Source organism: Perognathus longimembris, chromosome 1, assembly GCF_023159225.1.
Source record: "Perognathus longimembris pacificus isolate PPM17 chromosome 1, ASM2315922v1, whole genome shotgun sequence".
NCBI lineage: Eukaryota > Metazoa > Chordata > Mammalia > Rodentia > Heteromyidae > Perognathus > Perognathus longimembris.
In genome coordinates, this window is record NC_063161.1 from 161,610,720 (window position 1) to 161,631,478 (window position 20,759).

Here is a 20,759-nt window from a genome sequence, read left to right on the forward strand (position 1 = left end):
TCGGAGTTCTTGTTGAGGATACACCACCTGGATGGAGGAATGTTTATCACCTTCATCTAAAGGGAGGCCCTGCTTCCTCGTTCCAGGCTTCTTCCCACACTAGAAGACAGCTCAGGCCACCAGGCCGGGAGCTTCCCTGCAGGGCACGTCTGTGTTGCCCCTTGCGGGAGCCACTAACCCCAAATGGCCCCTGGGCGCATGAAGCGGCTCCCCCCCAGACTGGCCCTGGAGGTCCTGTGTTGGGGGCTGCCCGGGCGGAAGAGCCTTCCACGGGCTCCAGGCTGGGCTGCTTGAGATTGGCCCCTGCCCGGGGACAGGCAGACCAGGTGGTGCTAGAGCTTCTGGCTGAGGTGGCATTTGGGGACCCCCAAGAGCAGCTGTGCTGCATGGGGAGACACTTGAGGACCAGTTGGTGGGGATGACTTTCTGCAGCAGTGCCTCACTGAGAGCAGGCAGGTTTGTTTGCTCATGGAGGGCTCTGCTTCTCCACGAAAACATGTTCTAAGCGCTTTCTAGAGCGGGGAAGAGCCAAAGACAAACAGACCCAGCAGCCCGGGCCCAGGGACAGCCAGCTGGTGTCTGCCCACAGAGGTAACAGGTAGGTTAGCAGCTCCGTAGGGAGCTGCCAAGCTACCTGTCCGTTCAGCTGCTTCGTGCTTCAGACGGCCCGGCCCGCGGAGCAGGAAAACGGCAAGGACTTCTGGGCCAGTCTTGTGGGTTTGGGAGGGCCGCCCAGCGGCTGGTGGGAAAGGAAGGAGGAGGTAAAGACCAGAAGGTCTGGAGTTAACAGACCTGCCTCGTCCCCTGAGAGACGGCACCTGCGCAGTGCTGGGCTGGAGTTCACAGGCCCACCCTACCCCTGAGAGATGGCACCCGGGCACGGGTGGCAGGTGGACAAGAGTCCATTTGGGCAATAGAAGCTGGACTCGGGGCTGCTTCCTGGAGACAGGGAGAAGGGAGGCACAGTCCTCAGATCACCAAAAAGAAATGCCCAAGACACAGCGGCCACACCGCAGAGGAGTCCGAAGGGCTCTGGGAAGGACAGTCCCAGGGCGGGAGAGGGTCGGGACCAGAGCTCTGGCAGAGGAGGGATGGATTGGGGGAGGGGGGTAGGAAAGGCCCCAGAAGACAGAAGCTCCTGCTGCCGAGTCCCCTCCGTCTCCAGGTGGTCCCTGCTCAAGCAGCGACTGGGCCCTGACTCCTCCTCGCCACACAAGACGATGGCACTGATAGCACGGCCCCGCTGACCCCGCCGAGGGCAGGTGGCCGGGCGAGCTCGTGCCTGGCCATGTCTGTGGGTGGATCGCGCTGGAGAGAGGCTGGCTGCTGACCGGTTTCCAGTCCCGGGTGCGTGAGGCAGAGCCGGCCCGCCGCTGCTGCTGGGGCCCCCGGTGAAGCCCGGCCAGCAGCCGTCGCCAGCGCTGTGCTTTTGACACGGTCACGGGCTTCCCGGGGTGAAGCGCCCACCGGAGGGAGGGAGGGGGCAGGAGGACAGAGTCCCCCGCCCCTCCCCCCCCCAGCAAGGAGAGAAGGGGCAGGTGTGGCCCAGCGCAAGACCCCAGCGCAGATGCAGCTGGTCTGCACCACTATTGACGTTCCCTGACCTTGGGAAGGCGCCGCCGCCCGCCCGCCCGCCGAGGGGGGGAGGGAGGGGGGAGGGAGCCGCAGCCACGCCTCCGGTGCTGAGTCAGCGGTTTATGGGGAGGCCGGCGGGCCCACCGGCCAGGGCCAGAGCGCGGTTCCCTTCTCCCTTTTTGGTCTTGTTTGGGAAGGAGGGTCCCGCGTGCCCGGCCCCTCCCGGGAAGCCCCCCCTCCGCCCGGCAGGCCGGCCCGGGCTCCGGGCTCCGGGCTCCGCTCCACGCGGCTCCTGGGAAGCTGCATTTCCAGGCTGCATCCCAGCAGGGGTGACTTTCCAGAAATCCGAGCATCTGCCATGCCTCCCCACGGCTTCCAAAAGGGGGAGCTGCCCCGGCAGGCTCGAGCGCAGGCAGGCGGGCAGGCAGGCCGTCCGGCACAGCTGATTCAGCGGCTCTCGCCGGCTCCCCGCCCCCCGCTCCGGGCAGTGTGCCCGGGCCTGCTGGCAGCTGTGTCACACAGGGCCTCTGGCAGGGCTGCGTGGCCCGCACTGCGTCTGGGGGTGGGGGTGGGGACGGCCCCCCTCCCTCCTGGCTGCAGCGGTGTGGCGCGGCAGGGGGTGGGGGTCCTGCCTTGGGGTCTCCCGTCCCGCCAGCCCCTCGCAGGTCATCTCCTCCTAAGCCGGCAGCCGCGGCCGGGGGCGCGGGGCCCCCGTCCATGTCTGGTCGGGCCGAGGGGCGGGGGCGGGGGCGGGCAGGTGTCCGCGGCTTGGGAAGCAGCCCCGGAGTCCTTGGCGGGCCTGGCACAGGGGCACTGTGGGCGTGCGAAGGCCCCCGGGCAGGCTGCAGAGAGGCTGGGGGAGGGTGGCCGGGGGGAGCAGGCCCAGGTAGGGGGGCCAGCAGGAGCCCCCCCGGGAGCCCTGGCCGGTCCCGCCCCGCCCCGCTTGCCTCCAAGGCCACCGAGCGCGCCGCGTGGCCATGGCTGCGTGGCGACTGCCATTTGATACGCGAGGCCCGCACCCTCTCCGCTTTCTCGGAATATCAACGACGGTCTTGTGAAGGAACGCGGCATGAATATTCACGGGGAGATCAATCAAGCCCGGGCTGGCGGCGCTCACGCCGTGAGCTGCTGGAGACGGGCCAGGCGGCCCGGGACCGTGCACCCCGAGCTGGGGGTGGCCGGGTACCCCCGCCACCTGGACGGCCCCGAACTGGGTGCTGACCTCTCCGCTCCGCGGTGGCCACGGTCTGGGGCGGAGGCTCCTCCACGCAGGCCCGGAAGCGGTCCCGGCCGGGGTTTGCACCTCTCAGTGACCGGGCGGTGCCAGGGGAAGGGACACGTGGCCAACCCCAAGCCCGGCACAACCTGGTGTGCTGGTGGCCCCGGCTGACCCCCCGGGGAGCCTCCGGGGGCCTTGGGCGGCGTCTCCCTTCCACACGCACCTCGGCCAGCTGCCGGCCAGCGGCGCTCGGGGGCAGACTCACGGAGCGTGGGGGCCCGGGGCCGCTGAGCCTGCTCCCCGCCCCAGCCTCCCGACCCCACGTTCTCCAGGGCGGCCTCCCGTGCTGCGGGGCGGCGCTCTGAGCCCTGCCCGCCCCCCCCCTCCCGGGGCAGGGCCGCCCCTGCACCTCGCAACCCCCCCCGGGGCAGGGCCGCCCCTGCACCTCGCAACCCCCCCCCCGGGCAGGGCCGCCCTGCACCCCGCAACCCAGGGCACTGGTGTGAACTGGTCGTTGACAACAACACCGGGACATCACGGTGACACGCATTATTTGTGTTTTTCAAAGTGTGCTGTGCTAACCCTGTCAATTCCCTAGGCCCCTGAATGCGCCCAGCGCCCTAAAGAGCACCATCGCCTCCTCCACGCCAGCCGCGGCCTGCGGGGGAGCGCTCGCCCGCCCGCCACGTCAGAGGGCTGCGAGCGTGACCACGAGGGCCACGAGCACCACATCAGAGGGCCGCGAGCGTGACCACGAGGGCCGCGAGCGTGACCACCGAGGGCCTCGAGCGCCACGTCAGAGGGCCGCGAGCGTGACCACGAGGGCCGCGAGCGCCACGTCAGAGGGCTGCAGCCTCGTTGGACTCCGCACCCCTCCTCTGCTGGCTGGGCAGGTGTGTCCGGCACGTGTGTGTGTGTGCACAGATGGGGCGTGTGCAGGTGTGTGTCTAGCACGTGTGTGTGGACGGTGTGTGTGTGCAGGTGTGTGTCTGGCACATGTGTGTGGACGGGGTCACGTGCAGGTGTGTGTCTGGCACATGTGTGTGGACAGGGGCGCGTGCAGGTGTGTGTCTGGCACGTGTGTGTGGACGGGGGCACATGCAGGTGTGTGTCTGGCACATGTGTGTGGACGGGGGCGCGTGCAGGTGTGTGTCTGGCACGTGTGTGTGGACGGGGTCACGTGCAGGTGTGTGTCTGGCACATGTGTGTGGACGGGGGCGCGTGCAGGTGTGTGTCTGGCACGTGTGTGTGGACGGGGGCACATGCAGGTGTGTCCAGCACATGTGTGTGCACAGACGGGGGCACGTGCAAGTGTGTGTCTAGCACGTGTGTGCACAGACAGGGCACGTACAGGTGTGTGGGACATGTGTGTGGATGGGGGCGCGTGCAGGTGTGTCTGGCACATGTGTGTGGACGGGGTCACATGCAGGTGTGTGTCTGGCACATGTGTGTGAACGGGGTCACATGCAGGTGTGTCTGGCACGTGTGTGTGGATGGGGGCGTGTGCAGGTGTGTGTCTGGCACGTGTGTGGATGGCACGTGCAGGTGTGTCTGCCGTGTGTGTGAATGGGGGCACATGCAGGTGTGTGTCTGGCACATGTGTGGACGGGGTGCGTGCAGGTGTGTCTGGCACGCGTGTGTAGACGGGGGTGCGTGCAGGTGTGTCTGGCACGCGTGTGTGGACGGGGGTGTGCAGGTGTGTCTGGCACGTGTGTGTGGACGGGGGTGTGCAGGTGTGTGGTGCCTGGCACGCGTGTGTGTGTGTGGATGGGGGTGTGCAGTGTGTCTGGCACATGTGTGTGTGGATGGGGGTGTGCAGTGTGTCTGGCACATGTGTGTGTGTGGATGGGGGTGTGCAGGTGTGTCTGGCACGTGTGTGTGGACGGGGGCGTGCAGGTGTGTCTGGCACGCGTGTGTGGACAGGGGTGTGCAGGTGTGTCTGGCATGCGTGTGTGTGGATGGGGGTGTGCAGGTGTGTCTGGCACGTGTGTGTGGACGGGGGTGTGCAGGTGTGTGGTGCCTGGCACGCGTGTGTGTGTGTGGACGGGGGTGTGCAGGTGTGTCTGGCACGTGTGTGTGGACGGGGGTGTGCAGGTGTGTGGTGTCTGGCACGCGTGTGTGTGTGGACGGGGGTGTGCAGTGTGTCTGGCACATGTGTGTGTGGATGGGGGTGTGCAGTGTGTCTGGCGTGTGTGGAGGGGGCGCATGCAGGTGTGTGTCTGGCACGTGTGCATGTGTGTGGATGGGGGTGTGCAGGTGTGTGGTGTCTGGCATGTGTGTGTGGAGGGGGCGCATGCAGGTGTGTCTGGCACACGTGTGTGTGTGGACGAGGGTGTGCAGGTGTGTGGTGTCTGGCACGCGTGTGTGTGTGGACGGGGCGTGTGCAGGTGTGTGGTGTCTGGCACGTGTGTGTGGACAGGGCGTGTGCAGGTGTGTTCCTCCTGTCCGGCCTCCCCGCTCGCCCTCGCCACCCGGTGTCCTGTGCCCGCTCTGTGGCTTCCTGGAGAGGGTGGAGGGGCTCAGGGAAGCCGCCGGGCCCCACGCGGCCTGGCTCCTGTGCGCGTGCGGGGGACGGGTGGGCCGCCCCACCCTGGCCACCTCGGAGCCGCTCCGTGGGGCTGGGGAGCCGGCTTGTGACTCAGGGTGGGGGAGGGGAGGGGCGGGCGGGGGCGCAGCCCGGGCCCCTGCGCAGGAGCGGAAGGGCGGGAGGGCAGCCTCCCCAGCCGGCCGGCCGGAGCCCACACCTCTGTGTCTCCAGCACGGTTGGCCGGCCCTGCCTGTGCAGTCCAAGACCGCAAGACCAACAGGGGCAGATCCAAGCGCCCCCTGGGCCCCCCTGCGCCCTTCCTGGGCCTCCTTCTCAGGGGTGCTCCGGGACGCGCAGAAGGCCGCCAGGCCGCCCTTGGAGAACGGCCCCGGGGCTCGGCGGCTTGCTTGGGATGACGGATGAAGCAATGACCGGACCGCTGTCCCGTGTCCCGGCACAGGGGAGCCCGTCGACCCTCCCTGAGTGTCTGGAAAAGCAGCCCCACCCCGCGCCCCAGAAGCCTGCCCCTGGCCTCCCTCGGGTGTCTCGTGGCTGGCCCGAGCGCGCGGGCCACGGGCCACAGGCCACGGCAGAGGCCCTGCTGTGGCTGTCGGGAGGGGGGAGTCACCCCCTGCCTCCCGGCCCGGCCGACCCCCAGAGCAGGAGGTAGCAGCTGCTCCACAGCTGCACAAAGCGGTGAAGGGAAATTTAGGACAAAAGAGGGAAAAGATTAGAGCATCCAATTTGCACCGAGGGGAGGCGGAGGGGAACTGAAACAGCCCTGCCCTACTTCCCCGGCTCGGGGAGCCACGGCTGCAGACAGCGACAGGAAACCACGCTACTCACCCCGCTCTTTCTTCCACAGAAAGGCTCCCAACTTGGCTGGCAAGGATCCCGCAGATGTCCCCCCGCCCCGGGGAGCCAGCCGTACCCCAGGACAGGAGCCCCGGGATGTCCCGTGCCCTCGCCGAGCTTGGCTGGGGCCGTGGGCTCGTGAGGACTCCGTGGGCAAACGTGTGGCAGGCCCAGGGCAGAGCGAAAGCACGTGGCAGGGACGTAGCCAGTCCTCGGTGCCAGGTAAAACCCCAGGCCAGGCGGAGCCCGGGGTGGCCGGGTGCAGCCCTAGGCGCCTGGCCACGGCCCCGCCATGCAGAACCACACCCTCGTCAGAGGGGCGGGGCGGGGCGGCCCCTTGGCTGGTTGGACCCACAGCTGCCAGTGCCGGCAGAGGCGCCCACGGCCCAGGCTTCCCAGGAGCAGTGGGACCCGGGCAGCGAGCCCAGGGTTCAGCCCGGCCTCTCCCGGCTCGGTTCAACTGCAGGACAGTAGCAACGGGGGAAATAACAGGGGGCAGGAGGGGCAGGGGTTGAGGTGGCCAGCTCTGCTCGTGGGGACACGGAGGCGAGGCAGCCAGGGCTGGTCCGCAAGCAGCCCCACGGGCGATGGTGGCTCTGCTCTGCACCACCAGACCCCGGGCTGGGTAGGTGCTGGGCTCCGGCCAGTGCCCGAGGACCTGCCATGTCTCTCCTGCGGGGGGCCCCGGGCGGTGCTGGCTGACACCCAGTCTGTGCTACAGACAGACAGACAGATGAGGCAGGAGAGCATTCCCAGCAGATAGGGCCCCAGGCAGAGCTCCGGGCCGTTCCGGAGAACCAAGACCGAGAACCTCGGTTCTCTGAAGGACATGCACACCTCCGTCACGAGCTGCCTTTGGAAGCGCGACGGCGTGGGAGATCTGCAGTAGGACACGGCGCGGGGTCCGCAGGCCGCCCTGTAGTTTAGAGGTACAGGAAAGCCCCCGCCCCCGAGGCTGGTCACAGCGCCCATCCGCAGGGCCTGCGCCCCAGCTGCGCAGCCGTTCCCGCATCCGTTCCGCTGACCGGCCCGGCCTCGGAGCAGCCTCCGGCGAGAGCCCACGGACCCCTGCCTCCGCCCTGCCAGCTACGGGTAGGAGCGGGCGCCGTGGCCGGGCTGGGCCCCACCACAACATCTCCCTGCCCTCCCGAGACCTCTCAGGGCTCCGGCAGCCGGGGCGCCAGGGCGGCCGAGTTCAGGGCGGTCCCCATGCAGGACGGGGGCCTGGCTGGGTGACGGCTGCCTGGCCCTCACCGCCCACCTCGGGTTAGAAGCCAGCATTCGAGGGACCCCCCCCTCCATGCAGGGTGCCCGCCTCTGTGCAGGAGGAGGGAGGAGCACAACTGGGGAGTTGGGAGTCTGGCACAGCCCTGGACCAGCGTGACCCCAGCCCAGAGGGCCAGAGGGGTGGCCCTGACCTGTCCAGAGCCGCAGCACCGGGCGGCACCTTTGTGGGAGGCTCTCTCACAGGCCACAGCGCCTCCTGCCGGCCCTGGGGTGGCTGGAACCCCCAGGGCATGCGCCGGCCGAGTGGGGCTGGCCGGACCCAGAAGACAGGTAGAGAGAGGGGGAACTGGGGTTCACAGTGGGCCACAGGACGAGGCTTTGGCTGGAGGGCCGCCGGGCCGCTGCCTGGTGTTCCGGCCGTTCTTGCCTCTGCCCCCTCGGCTCCAAGGGTCCCTGGCCCAGACGGTCCTCCCCAGCTTTGCAGGCTCTGCCCGGGGCCCTGTACAACTCCCCACCCGCTGCGGCGGGCCGCAGGGCCGCACAGTGCCGGTGGGAAGAGGCTGGGAGCGGGCACCATCCCCGCTGCTCTCGTGGAGGGGCGGCTGTCCCGGCCCTGCAGGAACGCAGCCCCGCCAGGCAACAGAACAGGGTCCTAAAGAAGAGGCCCAGCGGGCGTGTGGCCGCTACGAGGGCAGCCAGGGTCTTTGCTGCAGCCCAGGGGAGCTCAGGAGCTTGGCGGGAGGGAGGTGGAGGGGCAGCAAGCTGGGGCAGCAAGCAAGAGGGGGATGGTGCTGGGAGGTGGGGGCTCGTGGGGGATGGGCGTGAGGGAGGCTGTTCCGGGGCTGGGCTGTGCTGCCGCGTGGGGCAGGCTGGCACTGGGACCGAGAGGAGCTGGGAGGCCAGGTGGGGGCCGCCACACCCCCCCCCGGAGGACAGCGGGGTGCCACAGGGTCCAGGGGATTCCTGAGAAGGTCTTTAGACAGAACCCTCGGGACAGAGACAGATTGGATCTCAGGTGTGACCAAGATGACAAGATGTCCCAGGAATGAAGGCTGAGCTGCCAGGGACCCGGAGCTGCCATTTGCTGAAGTGGCAAGGGGGTGGGGACTCTGGGGTCTGAGATTCAGCCAGTAAGGGCCTTGGCTGGAGGAAGCCAGCTGCTCCCCGGGCCGGGGCAGCGTGGCCTGCAAGCCCGCACGCCTGCCCCCTCCTGGATGCCCCGGGTGTCCAAACAGAAGCCCTGGGAAAATGTGTGAGTGGCCTTTGGGTGTGAAGCTGGTTGACTTACCCCTGTGGACTGTGGGTTGGTTTGCAAACGTCTGTGGCTCCCTGGAGCAAGGGGGAAGACCCTGGGATAGAACCCATGTCTGAGGTGAACCCAGAACCTCACACTTAAGGCTCTTCCCCACCAGGGACTCCTCTCCAGCACCTCACAGGGCACAAGCTCAGGACAGGCAGCACTGGCCTGGAACTTGGTACTCCACTTTGCATTCAGTGTGCAAGCAGTCTGGGTGTGCGCCCCTGTGCACACAGGAAAGACGCAGAGCAGAGGCCCACAGCAGCTTCCTGGATAACCGCCGTCTCCTACAACTTCCCAGTGTTCTCCTAATGCTTTCATTTAAGAAGAATTTCTTGGGCTGGGCTGGGAGGTAGCTCAGGGGCAGAGCCACGTGTCCAGAACCACAAAAAACAAAAAGAAAAAAATATACTTAGTGTTTAGAAAATAAATAATGATGTCAGATGCTGGTGGCTCATGCCTGCAATCCTAGCTGCTTAGGAGGCTGAGATCTGAGGCTCAAGATTACAGCCAGACCAGGAAGGAAAGTCTGTTAAGACTCTTATCTCCCTCCAGTTAACGAGCAGAAAGGCTGGAAGAGGAGCTATGGGCTCCCGTGGTGGAGTGCTGGCCTTGAGCAAAAAAGCCACTTGAGAGCAGAGGCCCTGAGTTCAAAGCCCAGTACTGGGACACGCATACAATAATGAGATAGGAGGCGGCACGCGGGCGGGTGCCCCCCAGGAGGGCATGGGGGGCCGCTGGCCCCAGCTCCCCCCTCCGTGGGGCCCACGTTTCCACACTGGAGGGCCGTGGGGCCCAGGTGGCTGCTCCGTGTGGCTCATCCCAGGGCTGGAGGCAGCTGAGGACATCGCCTGCTGGTTTCGCAGTTCAGCTGAGCTCGTAAGCCATGCTCAGGTGCCACTGGAAATCCTCGGAGGCTGCCCGGCTCCCGCCCGGGGCCTGCGGAGTGTCAGGGCCCACCGCCCCCACCTGGAGCCCCCACGCCTTCTGGTCACACCTGTGTGGCGCAGGTGGCACTAATGGGAGGCTGCTGCCCGTCCTCGTGGGCCAGGGCCACAGCGTGCGCCCCTCCTGTCCAGTACGCGCGCAGCTCTCCCTTTTCCTGAGCACCAGACCAGGGGGCCTAGTAGTCATGGGCTGGGCTGGGCTTAGGGTGGGCCTGGGCTGAGTTTAGGGCTAAGTGTGTGTGTGTGGGGGGGTGACCCCCTCAAGTAGGAGGGCAGGGGAGTGAGCCAGTGGGCCGGGGTGTTTTCCGGAGCAGCGCTGAAGCGGTGTAGAATCAAAGTTCAGGCCGAGGGCCAGTCCAGGACGGCGGGCCAGGGCTTAGGAGGGGGTGCGGGTCAGGGACGCGGCCGGGGCCCGGCGTGGGGCTCTCCCGTCGCGGGGATGACCTTGGCTGGCCGCCTGGAGGGCTTTAGCCCCAGGTCTGGGCCGAGAATGCTCAGGGAGGGAGGCAGGGCCGCGTCCCGGGCCTCGCTCCCTTTCCTCCCCGCGACCTTGCGCGTGACCTCTGATCGGGCGCTGCCCCCGGCTTCCGGCCAGGACCCGGCGCGGGTCCCGGGGCAGAGTGGGCGGCGGCACCGGAGGACCACCGCGGCCCGGCCGGGCCAGGAGGCAGGTGTGGGAGCGGCGACGGCGGGGCCCCGGGCGCTCCGGGGGGGGGGGGGGGATGCGGTCCGTCTGGTGTCCGGCACTAGATTTGCAAGGGGTCTCGGTCCCCAGAGCCCGGCCCCGGGGCGCCCGCGGGGCCCGGCGGGAGAGAGGGGCCCGCCTGGACCCCGGGGGCGGTCGGGCCTCGTCCGGCCGTTCCGGGCACCGGCGCCCCAAGCGCTTCGCCCGGGGCCGCGCGTCGCCCCGGGGTCCCCGCGGCCGCAGCCGGGTCCCGAGCGCGGGGGAGGGCGCGGGGGGGGGGACGGGGCGCCCCGGAGGGCGGGGGGCGTCGGGCCCCTCGCGCGGCCCCGCCGGGGTCCCGCCCCGGGCGCCCCCCCCACCCCCACCCCGGGCCGCCGCGCGCGCGCCCGGCCCCGGCGCGCGGCCCCTTTAAACGGCCCGCGGCGCCGCCCCCGCGCCGCCCGCCCGCCCCGCCCCGCCCCGCCGCGGTGCGGCCGCCGGTGCTGGGCGAGGTCGGAGAAAGTCCGCGGGCGCCGGAGCGGAGCGCGGGGACGCCGGAGCACTTCCTGCCGCGGGCGGCGCCGCAGCGGCCCAGGCCGGACCGGGCCGGGCGTCCGCAGGTACGGCCCCCCGCGCCCCGCCGCCGCCCGCACTTCCCGCAAACTCGGGGCGCGGGCCGCCAACTTGCGCGCGCCGCCCTGCCGCAGTGCCCGCCCGCCGCGCCGGGGTGCGGCCGCGGGGGGCGCGGGGGGCGCGCGGGGCGGGCGGGGCGCGGGCCGCGGGGGGGGGGGGCGGGCGCGCGGGCGGCGCGCGGGCGGCGGGCGGGCGGCGGTCGGGCGGCGGGCGGGCGGGACCCCCGCCCCGCCCCGGCCGGAACTCGGGGCTGCGCGTCCCGGCGACCCCGCGCGCGCGGGCGCCCGGTCCTCCCTCCACTGCGGTCCCCGGGCGGGCGGCGATCACGGCCTGCCGGGTGCCGGGCGGCCCCGGGCGGGGGCGGCGCTCCCCTCCCCGGCCCGGGGTCCCCCTGGCGGGCGGGCGGGGGGGGCCGGCCGGCCTGCAGGGGGAGGGAGGGGGCCCGGCCTGTCCCCGCCCCGGCTCTGAGCCGGCGGAGCCCCAGGTCCGAGAAACTCCGCCGAGCGCCCCCGGCCCCCCGCCCTAGCCGGGACCGGTCCCGCGAGTGCGGGGAGGATGCGGGGCCTGCGGGTCACCTCGGCCCCGTCCCGGCCGTGGGCAGCTAGGTCTCAACTGCAGCTTTCCCCGTCCTCTCCTCCCGGAGCCTCAAACTCGTGGGTGGGTGGTGTCAGGTTCCCGGATCGGATGGGTGGCCGCCCCTCCCTCGGCCCGGCCCTTCCCCGCGGGGCGGGAGGAGGCGCCGGGGCGCCCGGGGCTCCTCTGGCCGGTGGCGCGCTCAGGTGTGCGGTGACAGGTGTTCCCGCCGCTGAGCCGCTGGGGTCGAGCGCGCCGTGTAAAGCTCGCCCTTCCCCGCACCTGTGCACGCTTGCCGGGCGCCTTAGCCCCGCTGTGGCCGGGGCCCTGCCGGGAGACAGCGCTGAGTTCCTGGGGAGAGGGCACCCCTACCCTCCGCCTGCGAGCTCCCCTCTGCTCTTCCCTCCCGTGCTCAGGTGAGCCGGGCAGGACTCGGGTGGCACTCCGCATTCTTTCTCTCGGGTGTCTTGTAATCTCGTGGCGTCTCCTGGGACGGGGCAGGTTAGCTGGCACTGCCGGTTCAAAGACGGCAGACACGTGCTGCGTCTGGGGTCGGGCAGCCTCCACTCCCGCCCCATCTTCCAAGAAAGAATTCTTCCTGAGGCCCACGGAGCCACCTGTCCTGCTCCTCGTGCTGTGCCTTCCTGTGCCTGTTTCTAGCAGGCCCCCCGGCACTGTCCCCGTGGTCACTCCACCCCCACGTGGTACCCAGCAGAGCTAGAGGGGGGAAGCTGGCCCCCGGGCGTTCCTTTTCGGCCAGCTGGGTGGCATTAGCACAAGTAGAACAAGATCTCGCTTGTCACCTCTCCACCCCAGGGATCTTTTCTCGGTGGTCACACCCAGGGCAGCACAGTGGTGGAAGGCCGGCCACCGTGGTGGCCACCGCGGAGCTGGTTCTGAGCTTGCAGCCATGTAGAGTCCTGGGAAGAATGCCTGGAGCAGCGCCAGGGCGGTGGGGAGTGGGCTCCGGGCCGCGCCCGCCCTCAGAGCCCTCCATTCCGTACTCAGCGGGACTGCCGGCAAGGTGGGGGGGTGCCCACAGTGGCCCTTCTGGGAGGGGGCTTGTGGGTGACTGGGGGAAGTTTGCCATGCCTCTGGTTTTTGGTCTAGAGCAGGAAGGAACCTGAGTTATTCCGTAAAAATAGGGTGATTTCCGGCGCTGAGCTGGCCCGCGGCCGGCCTCTGGAGGGCTTTGTGGGCTACGGGTGGGCAGTTGGGCTTCCGAGCTCCCCTCGGGCCTCAGCACAGTGCTCCTCTGTTCTAGGGACCCAGCATAAGAAGGATGGTTTTGTCTGGAACAGGATGTGGGCTCAAGGTTCTAGTAGCACCTGCCTCTGAGCACTGCCTGATCCTGAGATGAGCAGGGCGCCCCGTTCCTGCCAGCCCCAGCCGCCCGCTTGCCTCCTCCGTGCCTCCTCCACACTGCCCCAGGCCTGACCTCTGCCGCTCAGGGCCCCAGAAGTGACCCCGTGCCCTCTCTCCTGGGCTCTGCCACGCCGGCCTGCTTGCCTCCTGGCGGATCTGGTGTCAGTCAGACTGCAGAGGATGGGTTCAGCTGCTAGGCTGCCAGGCCGAACCCTAGACCGGGAGCCTGCCCCCCGCCCCCCCCCCACCTCCATAGACCCTGCGTGCGGGCTGGGTACTTGACCATAGCAGCCTTCCTCCTCCTCTTCCTCCTCCTCCTCCTCCCCCCCCCCTCCTCCCCCCCCCCTCCCCCTCCTCCTCCCCCTCCTCCTCCTCCTCTCTCCCTGCAGGGTAGTGCCCACTGGGGCTGGGTTCTCCAGGTAAATGGGCTGCCTTTCAGCTCCGAGGCTGCTGCTGAGCGGCTGGGCCTAAGCACTGAATCATTTGCCTCCCAGGAGTGCCCTAGGCTGAGGAAGCCTGGGGGGGCCTTTTATGGAGGGGAACCAAGGCCGGAGGTGATGCCTTTGGGGGGACTACCTTCCCTAGGTGGGGACTAGTGCTACTAGCTCCTGGGACACTGGGCCTGAGCTGCCCCTGTAGACTGCCCCGCCACTGGACATGGGCTGGGCTTGACAGGGATGACACGGGGTGTGTGTTGGAGGCCTGGACCCCGCGCTGCGTCCTGGCCTGCGGGCTGTCCCAGGGAGCCTGCTCCTACTACGCCGAGCTGCTCCGGGCGGCGCTGTCCCTGCCCGGCCTGGGCAGGAGGACCTTGGATGCCAGCAGGTGGAGAGGGGACCTGGCAGCCTAGGTCTCCTCTCCGTTCACTCTGCCGGGGCCCGGCTGGAGGCGGGCGCCCTCCCCTGCCCCCAGCCGGCCTCCCCGCTCGGGGCTGCTCCAGAGCTGAGATCCTGCCCACCTCGGCTGCTTTTTTAGCAGATTTTCACCTCGGGCCAGGCTCTCAGTCAAGATGAGGTCATTTGCAAAATATGTTCCCTGTGGGCCCAGGGCTCCCTGGGTGTCACCTGCCTCCCGCAGGGCTGTGTGGGGTGAGGGGGCGAGGTCCGAGGCCGAGGTGGGGCTTTCCTCCTGCCGAGCCTGGGGGCCCAGCCCAGGGCTCTCCCGCAGGGACACTGCAGGGGGCCTGGGACTCAGGTTCCCGCCCTGGAGATCCCTCCCCATCCACCGGGGCAAGTCACCTGCCCTCCCTGGGCCCCACCCTTGTCACACCGTCCCTGCGGGTGAGCAGGCCTCCCGGGGAAGCCCTGGCCCTTTAAGGGACCCCCCCCCCCCCCCCCCCGCACTTTCCTTGTCCCTGGGGAAAGAGGCTGGCTGCATCTCCCAAGGAATGTCCCTCTCCCCCCCCCACCCCCATCCAGGCCTCCAGGCACGTGGTTGCTGTGGAGCCCCCTCAGTTCCAGGCCTACCCCGGGCCGGGCCTGTGCCTGGGGGCAGGCGGGAACGGAGGGACCCGAAAGTGCCCATATATAGCCACCGGGGTGAGCAGAGCTGCTCCTCCCGGGCTGTCTGGTCCCTCCTGTGGGTGGGGGCCCCTGGTAGCCTAGGGGGAGGGGTGGCAGGCTGAGAGCTTTGTTGGGTCCTGTAGAGTCAGGCCTCAGGGGCTGTTTGTTGATTGAAAATAAAATCTCTTAAGCCCCGTAGTAGTCAGGGCCAAGCACATCTTGGGAAGCACCATTTTTGTTTTTGAAAGTTGGAGTCGGTGGTGGCCAGTGGCCAGAGCTGCCTGGCACTGCGCTTGAGCGCCAGGGCCGTCGCCTCCGGGGCGCTGGGGCTCTTCTTCGTACAGCAGCTGGCTGGGTGGGAGGGATGGAGGGCTTCTGCCCCAGGGGTGGGCTTCCCGCCAGGGTCTCCTCCCTGCGTCTGGGCGGGCCCTGGGCCCCCCTCGGGCCCGTCCTTGGCCTTTGCTGTCTCCACGCTGGGAAGGGAAGAAGCAGCCGTGGCCGAGGCGCTGCAGATCACAATGTTAACACAGTTCTGCTCATTTAATCCACTTCCAGTGCACTGCTAGGGGCCTTTGTTAAATTTTGTATATTGATACTTTTTGTTGTTGTCAGCAGTTTTTTCCTTCCTTTTTTTTTTTGGATATAGAGCCATTAGGGTGAGAGAAGATTAAAAAGATACATTACAATTAAAATGTTAATGAAATCTGCATCATACAACTTTTGAAACCCTTTAGGCATTAATCTGGCCTGTGTCACATCCATTAACTTTGGCTATTCTTATTCCATACTGACCCCTGCTGAGAGATTTGTGCTATAATTGGATTTTTTTTTTAAATAAAAAAGGGGAAAAAAAGCTTTTAAGAAAATAGAGGTTGAGTGGTCCTAAGTGAAGGAAAGCCGGGCTAGGAGTCCGTGGCCCCGTGTGGGGTGGGCCAGGACTTTCCCGCAGGCCCCCCTCACCTGTAAGACACAGGTACCCGTTGTACCTTGAGGTTGTGGGGCCGGGGGGTCTGGGAAGGGAGCCCCATTCCTCCCCAGGGCTGCCGGGACTTCAGGAGCTCGGGGAGGCCCTGGCCAGGGTCGGAGGGCACCTGCGCGGTGGGGGCCGGAGCCCGCGTCGGCTGGGATCCCCAGGGCCCGCGCCCCCACACAGCCGCGGTGCGGGAGCTGGTCAGGTGGTTGGCAGTGGGCTGCAGCAGACAGATTTCATGTCTGTGTGTTTTCGCAACACCTTTCTATAAAGGGAAACATAATTTAAAATATGATTACTTAGTGTTGTAACAGCGTCTCCGTCGCTGCGACGCGACCGAGATCATTATCAAGAGTCTGATATTAACTTGCAGGAATGTTATGCAAATCACCCGCCGCACAGGCCAGGTTCCTCCCGGGGCCCAGGGGCCCAGGGCCCAGGCTGATTCCCTGGACCTCCGGGTGACATCTCAGCCCTCCTCAGACCTCGCTCCTTGGGGCTGAGTCTCCTCCTTTGCCCTCTTCCACCTTCCACATCCAGGCCCTCGTGTGTGGCAGGAACCCCAGGGGTCAAAGGAGAGGTCAGGACCGGGGTGAGGGCGAGCAGCCTGGCCCTCCCTCCCCCCGGGCCCCGGCGGCTGGGCCTCAGGGCCTCCGTGGGTCCAGTGCTGACGGTGACTCCGTACCCGTGTCTTGGACTGGACTCCTCATGCTTCGTGGCCCCTGAGGTTGGCACCTGGCCATCCGGACCTGGCGGCTTCCGGGGGGCTCAGGACGCTGCTAGGGATGAGTGGCATGGGCCAGTGCGCTCTGCCCTGGCTCCCCGCCCCTGGCAGGGATGGCGAGGCCCCCCCACATCGCCCTTCCTGCCGGTCCTGGCGAGGCAGAGCAAGCTTAGGGCCCGTTTGTGGGTCTCAAAAATGCCCTCCCCCTCCCCCCCCCAGATCGTGAAAGCCTAGAACTCCAAGAACACTTGGCTGGCCTCCCGCGCAGTGAAACCACACACCCACGGGGGTGCTCCGTGACAGGGGTGAGGCTGGCTTCCCCCGGGGCGGAGCCACACCGGGGCCTCCCGGACAGCCCGCCAGGAGAGGTGTGCTCTCCCAGGGCAGCTCGGCAGGTGGACGGGGCTCCGAGGCGCCCTGGGTGGGCGGGGCCTGGGGCCGCCTCTGTGGATGCCCGCCCCGGCTGCCCAGAGGAAGAGCCAGGCTTTCGAGCCCGTGTCCTGTTGGGGTTTGAGCTCAGACCCTGGCCCGGGCCTTGGTTTCTCCGTGTGTGAAATGGGAGAGGCAGGCCTGGCCGCGCGAGGAGCCGCTTCATGGCCTCTCCTGAGAGCGGGGTTCCCGTGACTTGCCTGCTGGGGGGGGGCTCCTCCGGAGGGCAGTGCTCGCGCGTGCACACGAGTGAGTAGGTTGTGAGTCCGGCGGCCTCGGCACAGACGCCCAGGGCTGCCCGTAGATGGCCCCCCAGTGAAGCGCGAGCCCCCGTGGAAAGCCGTCCTCCCCAGTCCTGGAGACCACGGGACCCCTCGGGTGTCTGCGCTCAGGGCCTCCTGGGGACCCCTGAGGGTCCCCCCCAAGGTGTCGGCCTCCTGCGGTCCCCAAGGTCCTGGTGCTGCCTGGCCTTGGCCTTGCCTCCCCCAGCGGCCCCTTCTGTCTGCCTCCAGCATAGCGGTACCGGACTCGGAGCCCCCCCGAATCCAGAACGCGTTCGCCTTGAGACCGTTGCAGACGGTGTCTGCAAAGACCCTGCTTCCACTCGGAGGGCCTGGGTGGAGGTGAGGTCTGGGGGACCCTGTTCTCCCCAGCGTGCCGGGGAGCGGGGGTGGTTTGCGGCTAGGCACGGTCTGGACGGGGCACGGGGGCTCTCGGAGCAGAGCCCGGGAGAGGGGTTGGAGGAGGGAAATGGGGCAGTGGCTTACATAAGCTTTGGGACAGGCCAGACAGGGACTGTGTTAATTATTGTAACCCAGTTTACCAGGGAGTCCGTGTCACATGAAGTGGTCTGGAAGCCACCAGCACCTGGGTCCCCGTGGCGGCGCGGGGCCGTGGGAGGCTGTGGGGAGGCCTGGCTGAGGTGATATCCGGAGGCGAAGCCTGCTGCAGGCCGGAAAGGCCACAGCCAGGGTAGGAGCTGTCCAGACCAGCGGACGAGGCGTCGGGAGGGGGCAGGGGCCTCTTTCCCCGCTTGGTGACCGGTGACAGGACGTGGCCACTCCTGGGGGGACAGCGGAGCCTTGGGTTCCTTCTCTTCCTGTTCCTGCTGCGCAGTGCAGCCAGTGCAGATGACTGGATGGTCTGACTCTGGGCTGCTCCCAGATTCCTCATGACAGGAAGAGGAGAACCCCCACCCCAGCCCCATAAACACCCTTGAGTGGGCCCTAGGCTGGGGGGCCTTGGGGTGTGCGTAGGGGTCCTGTCCAGCTCTGCTGCCTGGTGCGGGGCTCCTGGGGTGGTTGGGAGCTGCCCTTGCCGCTCAGAAGGCCCTGGGGGCTCCTCGCGTGTGCTGAGGGCTTCCGCGAGCCCCGCACTGCACACACCACCAGGACAGGTGAGCTGGGTGTTTTGAGCCTGCGGCTGGAGGTCCTGGATGTGTTGGGGACCAGGCAGCCAGTGCCCACTCTGCGGATCCTGCCCCCCTTCCGGTGCCCAGAGAACCACCAGCTAGGGAGGTCCACCCCAGCTCTTGGCCACCCAGCGCTGGCGGGTGGGGACTTGGTTCACACGTTCAGGACCATCGGAAGTGAGCTACCTCTGTGCACCTCAGGGCCCCCTTCGCCCCCGCCTCAGGGCCTGCTCTGCCCTCTCCCTTGGGGGCCCCCTCCCCCCCAGGGCAGGACACTGGGCAGTAGCAAGAGACCCTGCAGATGGACACCATGCCACCAGCTCCCCAGGGTTGTGCTTCACAACAGAAGTTCTGGAGCAGGGGCCCTGTGCTGGCTACTTGTTAAATCCTGTTTTCATGAGACCTTGAAGGCCTGTGTTTTTGTGTTTTATCCTTATCTATTTTTAGTTCACCTGAAGGGTTGTCTTCGTGTGTGTGCCAGTACTAGAGCTGGAGCTCACGGTCTTGACAACAGTGCCCATTAGCTTTTTTTGCTTAGGTTGGCGCTCTACCACTTGAGCAACACCTCCGCGTCTAGCCTTTTTCTGGTTCATTGGAGATACGAGTCTCAAGTGTCCTGCCTGGGCTGGCTTTGGAGCACAGTCCTCAGATCTCAGCCTCCTGAGTAGCTAGGTTGACGGGCGTGAGCCACTGGGGCCACTGTGGCTGTTACTCTTTGTTTTTGTTTTCTAAGTGAGGATCTTGCTCTGTAGCCCAGATTGGCCTAAACTCTGTCTTCCTCCCCCAGCCTCCCCAGGGCGGGGATTCTAAGTGTCCGTCACCGTGCTCGGCAGCGCCGTGTTCGTGGAAGTCTGGGGACGCCCGCACCCCATCCCCCGAGGCCAGGCCGGGGATTCCCCGTGCACCCCGTGGTGGTGGAGGCATTCCCGGAGTCTCGGGGGTCGAGCCTGGGGCTGCTCAGCCTGTGCGCGTCCGGGTGCCCGCGCGATCGTGCCCGGCGTGGTTCATCCCCGTCGTAGCGGGTGTCGGGACCTCCCTCTGTTGCGACCAGGTCACGCGGGGTCTGTGGGGGGCGTAGGGTGCCCACGGGAAGGGGGTGAGCAGCGGCCATCGTCAAGCCCTGTGTCGTCAGGGTTCGTCAGCCTGCAGTGTCCGTGGTTTCCTCCCAGCTTTCCTGGTCTTGGCCCTGAGGTCTTCAGTGTGGATCCTCCGGCGGCTTCCGCCTGGCGTTGCCCCCTCCCGACGGCAGTACGTGAGGAGTCCCGTCTCGTCACGGCTCTGCCGTCTGCTGTCATTGGCTCCGCCAGGGCCATCTTGGTTCTTGACTGACGATGTCTGACCTTAAGCTCAGCGGGTCCCAAGCCGTGGCCCCGTGCTGTGTGGTCAGGGGAGGGGCTGATGGCATCCAGGGCCGCGCCAGCAGGACTGGAGACTGTTTCTTGGGGCTGCACCGTTCTTGCACAGTTCTGGAGGCCGTGGTTAGAGGTCAGGGTGCGGCCGGGCCTCCCTCCCGGCCCGGCCCCTGGGAGGGTCCCACCTCTGGCTGTGCGGGTAGCCTTGGTGTGGTTTGGCTCCTGTCCACGTCACATGACGTCACGCTGGGCTCTGCCGCCCAGCGACCTTTATCTCTGTCCACTTGCCGTTGCTGTAACAGGATACCCGAGACTGGGTGACGGTCGAGAGTAGAGGTTCATGTGGCGCTCGGGTCTGGAGGCTGGAAGTCTAAGAGTCTGACGTCTGCGTCTGTTTTTCCTTCTGAGAGGAGAGGAAGCAAGCCCTGGGGGGGGGGGCAGCCATGCAGCTTGGAGGGTCTCTGTTCCTGCCGGGCCACTGAGGGGTATCCCCAAACGAGGGTCCAGGCAGGCTGGCCTTCCGGGGGCTGCAGAGGGGCTGAGGGCTGGTGTGGGCAGGAGAGGTGCTTTGGCAGCCGGGCAGCCTGGGTCTCCTGCAGCTCAGCAGCTCAAGCTAAGAGCCTGGCTCCTTTGAGTTGTGCAGGGCAGGGGCGGGCAGGGGCAGGGGCAGGCAGGGGCAGGCAGGCAGCAGGGGCAGGCAGGCAGGGGCAGGCAGGCAGGGGCAGGCAGGCAGGCAGGGGCAGGGGCAGGGGCAGGCAGGCAGGGGCAGGGGCAGGGGCAGGCAGGCCTGAGCACCCGAAGCCACACCACTGACCCAAGGCCACTGAGAGGACAGGGCAGATCATCACTTGAACTTGGCACCTGAGGCTTCCCTGTCCTCTTGAACTGGACTGTGGGGCCTGGCCACACCCAGTGCTCCCCTGGAGGAGGCACTAGGGGAGGCAGGACAGGGTGTCCCTCCTTGAACCCTGCGCCCCAACGTTGCATGGGGTTGCGGTGGACTGCTCAGAACCCCTGCAGGTCACACCAGGCCTGAGGGGCCTGAGAGAATGTCTGCTCTCCCCTCTCCCCTGTCCCCCATCTCACAGAAGGGGAAACGAAGGCCTAGAGAGCCGGGTGGCCCAGTGTCACCCTGAAGCGCGTGTGTGGCAGAGCCAGGGCTGGCTGTGGCTTTGTTCTGGAGTTTTTCTCGGCGCCCCACAGGTGCCTGGCGTGCAGGCGGCCGCTGTGGGGGCTGGGGAGGGGGAGACGGTGCGGAGCCAGCAGGAGTGGAGCCGGCGGTGGACTCCTGGCCCTCCCCGCGTCCCGACAGCGCCTGTTCCGGGCCCTGGAGCGCCACCGCCGCCACCACCGTGTCCCAGTAGCAGTGGGAAGGACAAGCAAGGCGGACTGTGGGTCCCCAGAAAGAATCTGCCCCAGCCAGCCATCCCAGGGGACCACGCGGACATCGTCAGGGACCGGAGGAGAAGGTTCATAAGGAGGTTTATTA

At 67.5% G+C, this 20,759-nt stretch overlaps 2 protein-coding genes across 3 annotated transcripts in view; one reads left to right on the forward strand and one right to left on the reverse strand.

The window, feature by feature from the left end:
• Positions 1-6,159: 6,159 nt before the first annotated feature.
• LOC125353385 (collagen alpha-1(I) chain-like) lies at positions 6,160-19,029 on the reverse strand. The gene is made up of 11 exons (XM_048349026.1): positions 18,786-19,029; positions 17,331-17,452; positions 17,031-17,199; positions 16,708-16,862; positions 15,345-15,574; positions 14,615-14,857; positions 14,349-14,482; positions 13,869-14,054; positions 7,919-8,016; positions 7,014-7,262; positions 6,160-6,891 (listed from the first exon to the last, which is right to left on the reverse strand). The coding sequence occupies exons 1-11, from the start codon at positions 19,027-19,029 to the stop codon at positions 6,160-6,162; spliced, it is 2,562 nt and encodes an 853-aa protein (XP_048204983.1).
• Positions 10,824-20,759, forward strand: part of Nacc2 (NACC family member 2) — a 58,573-nt gene continuing 48,637 nt past the window's right edge. The window contains exon 1 of one of the 2 annotated variants that reach the window (XM_048346028.1): positions 10,824-10,931. The gene's annotated coding sequence lies outside the window, so the exon portion shown is untranslated. The remainder of the gene's footprint in view (positions 10,932-20,759) is intronic. The other variant, XM_048346036.1, reaches the window with a different exon arrangement.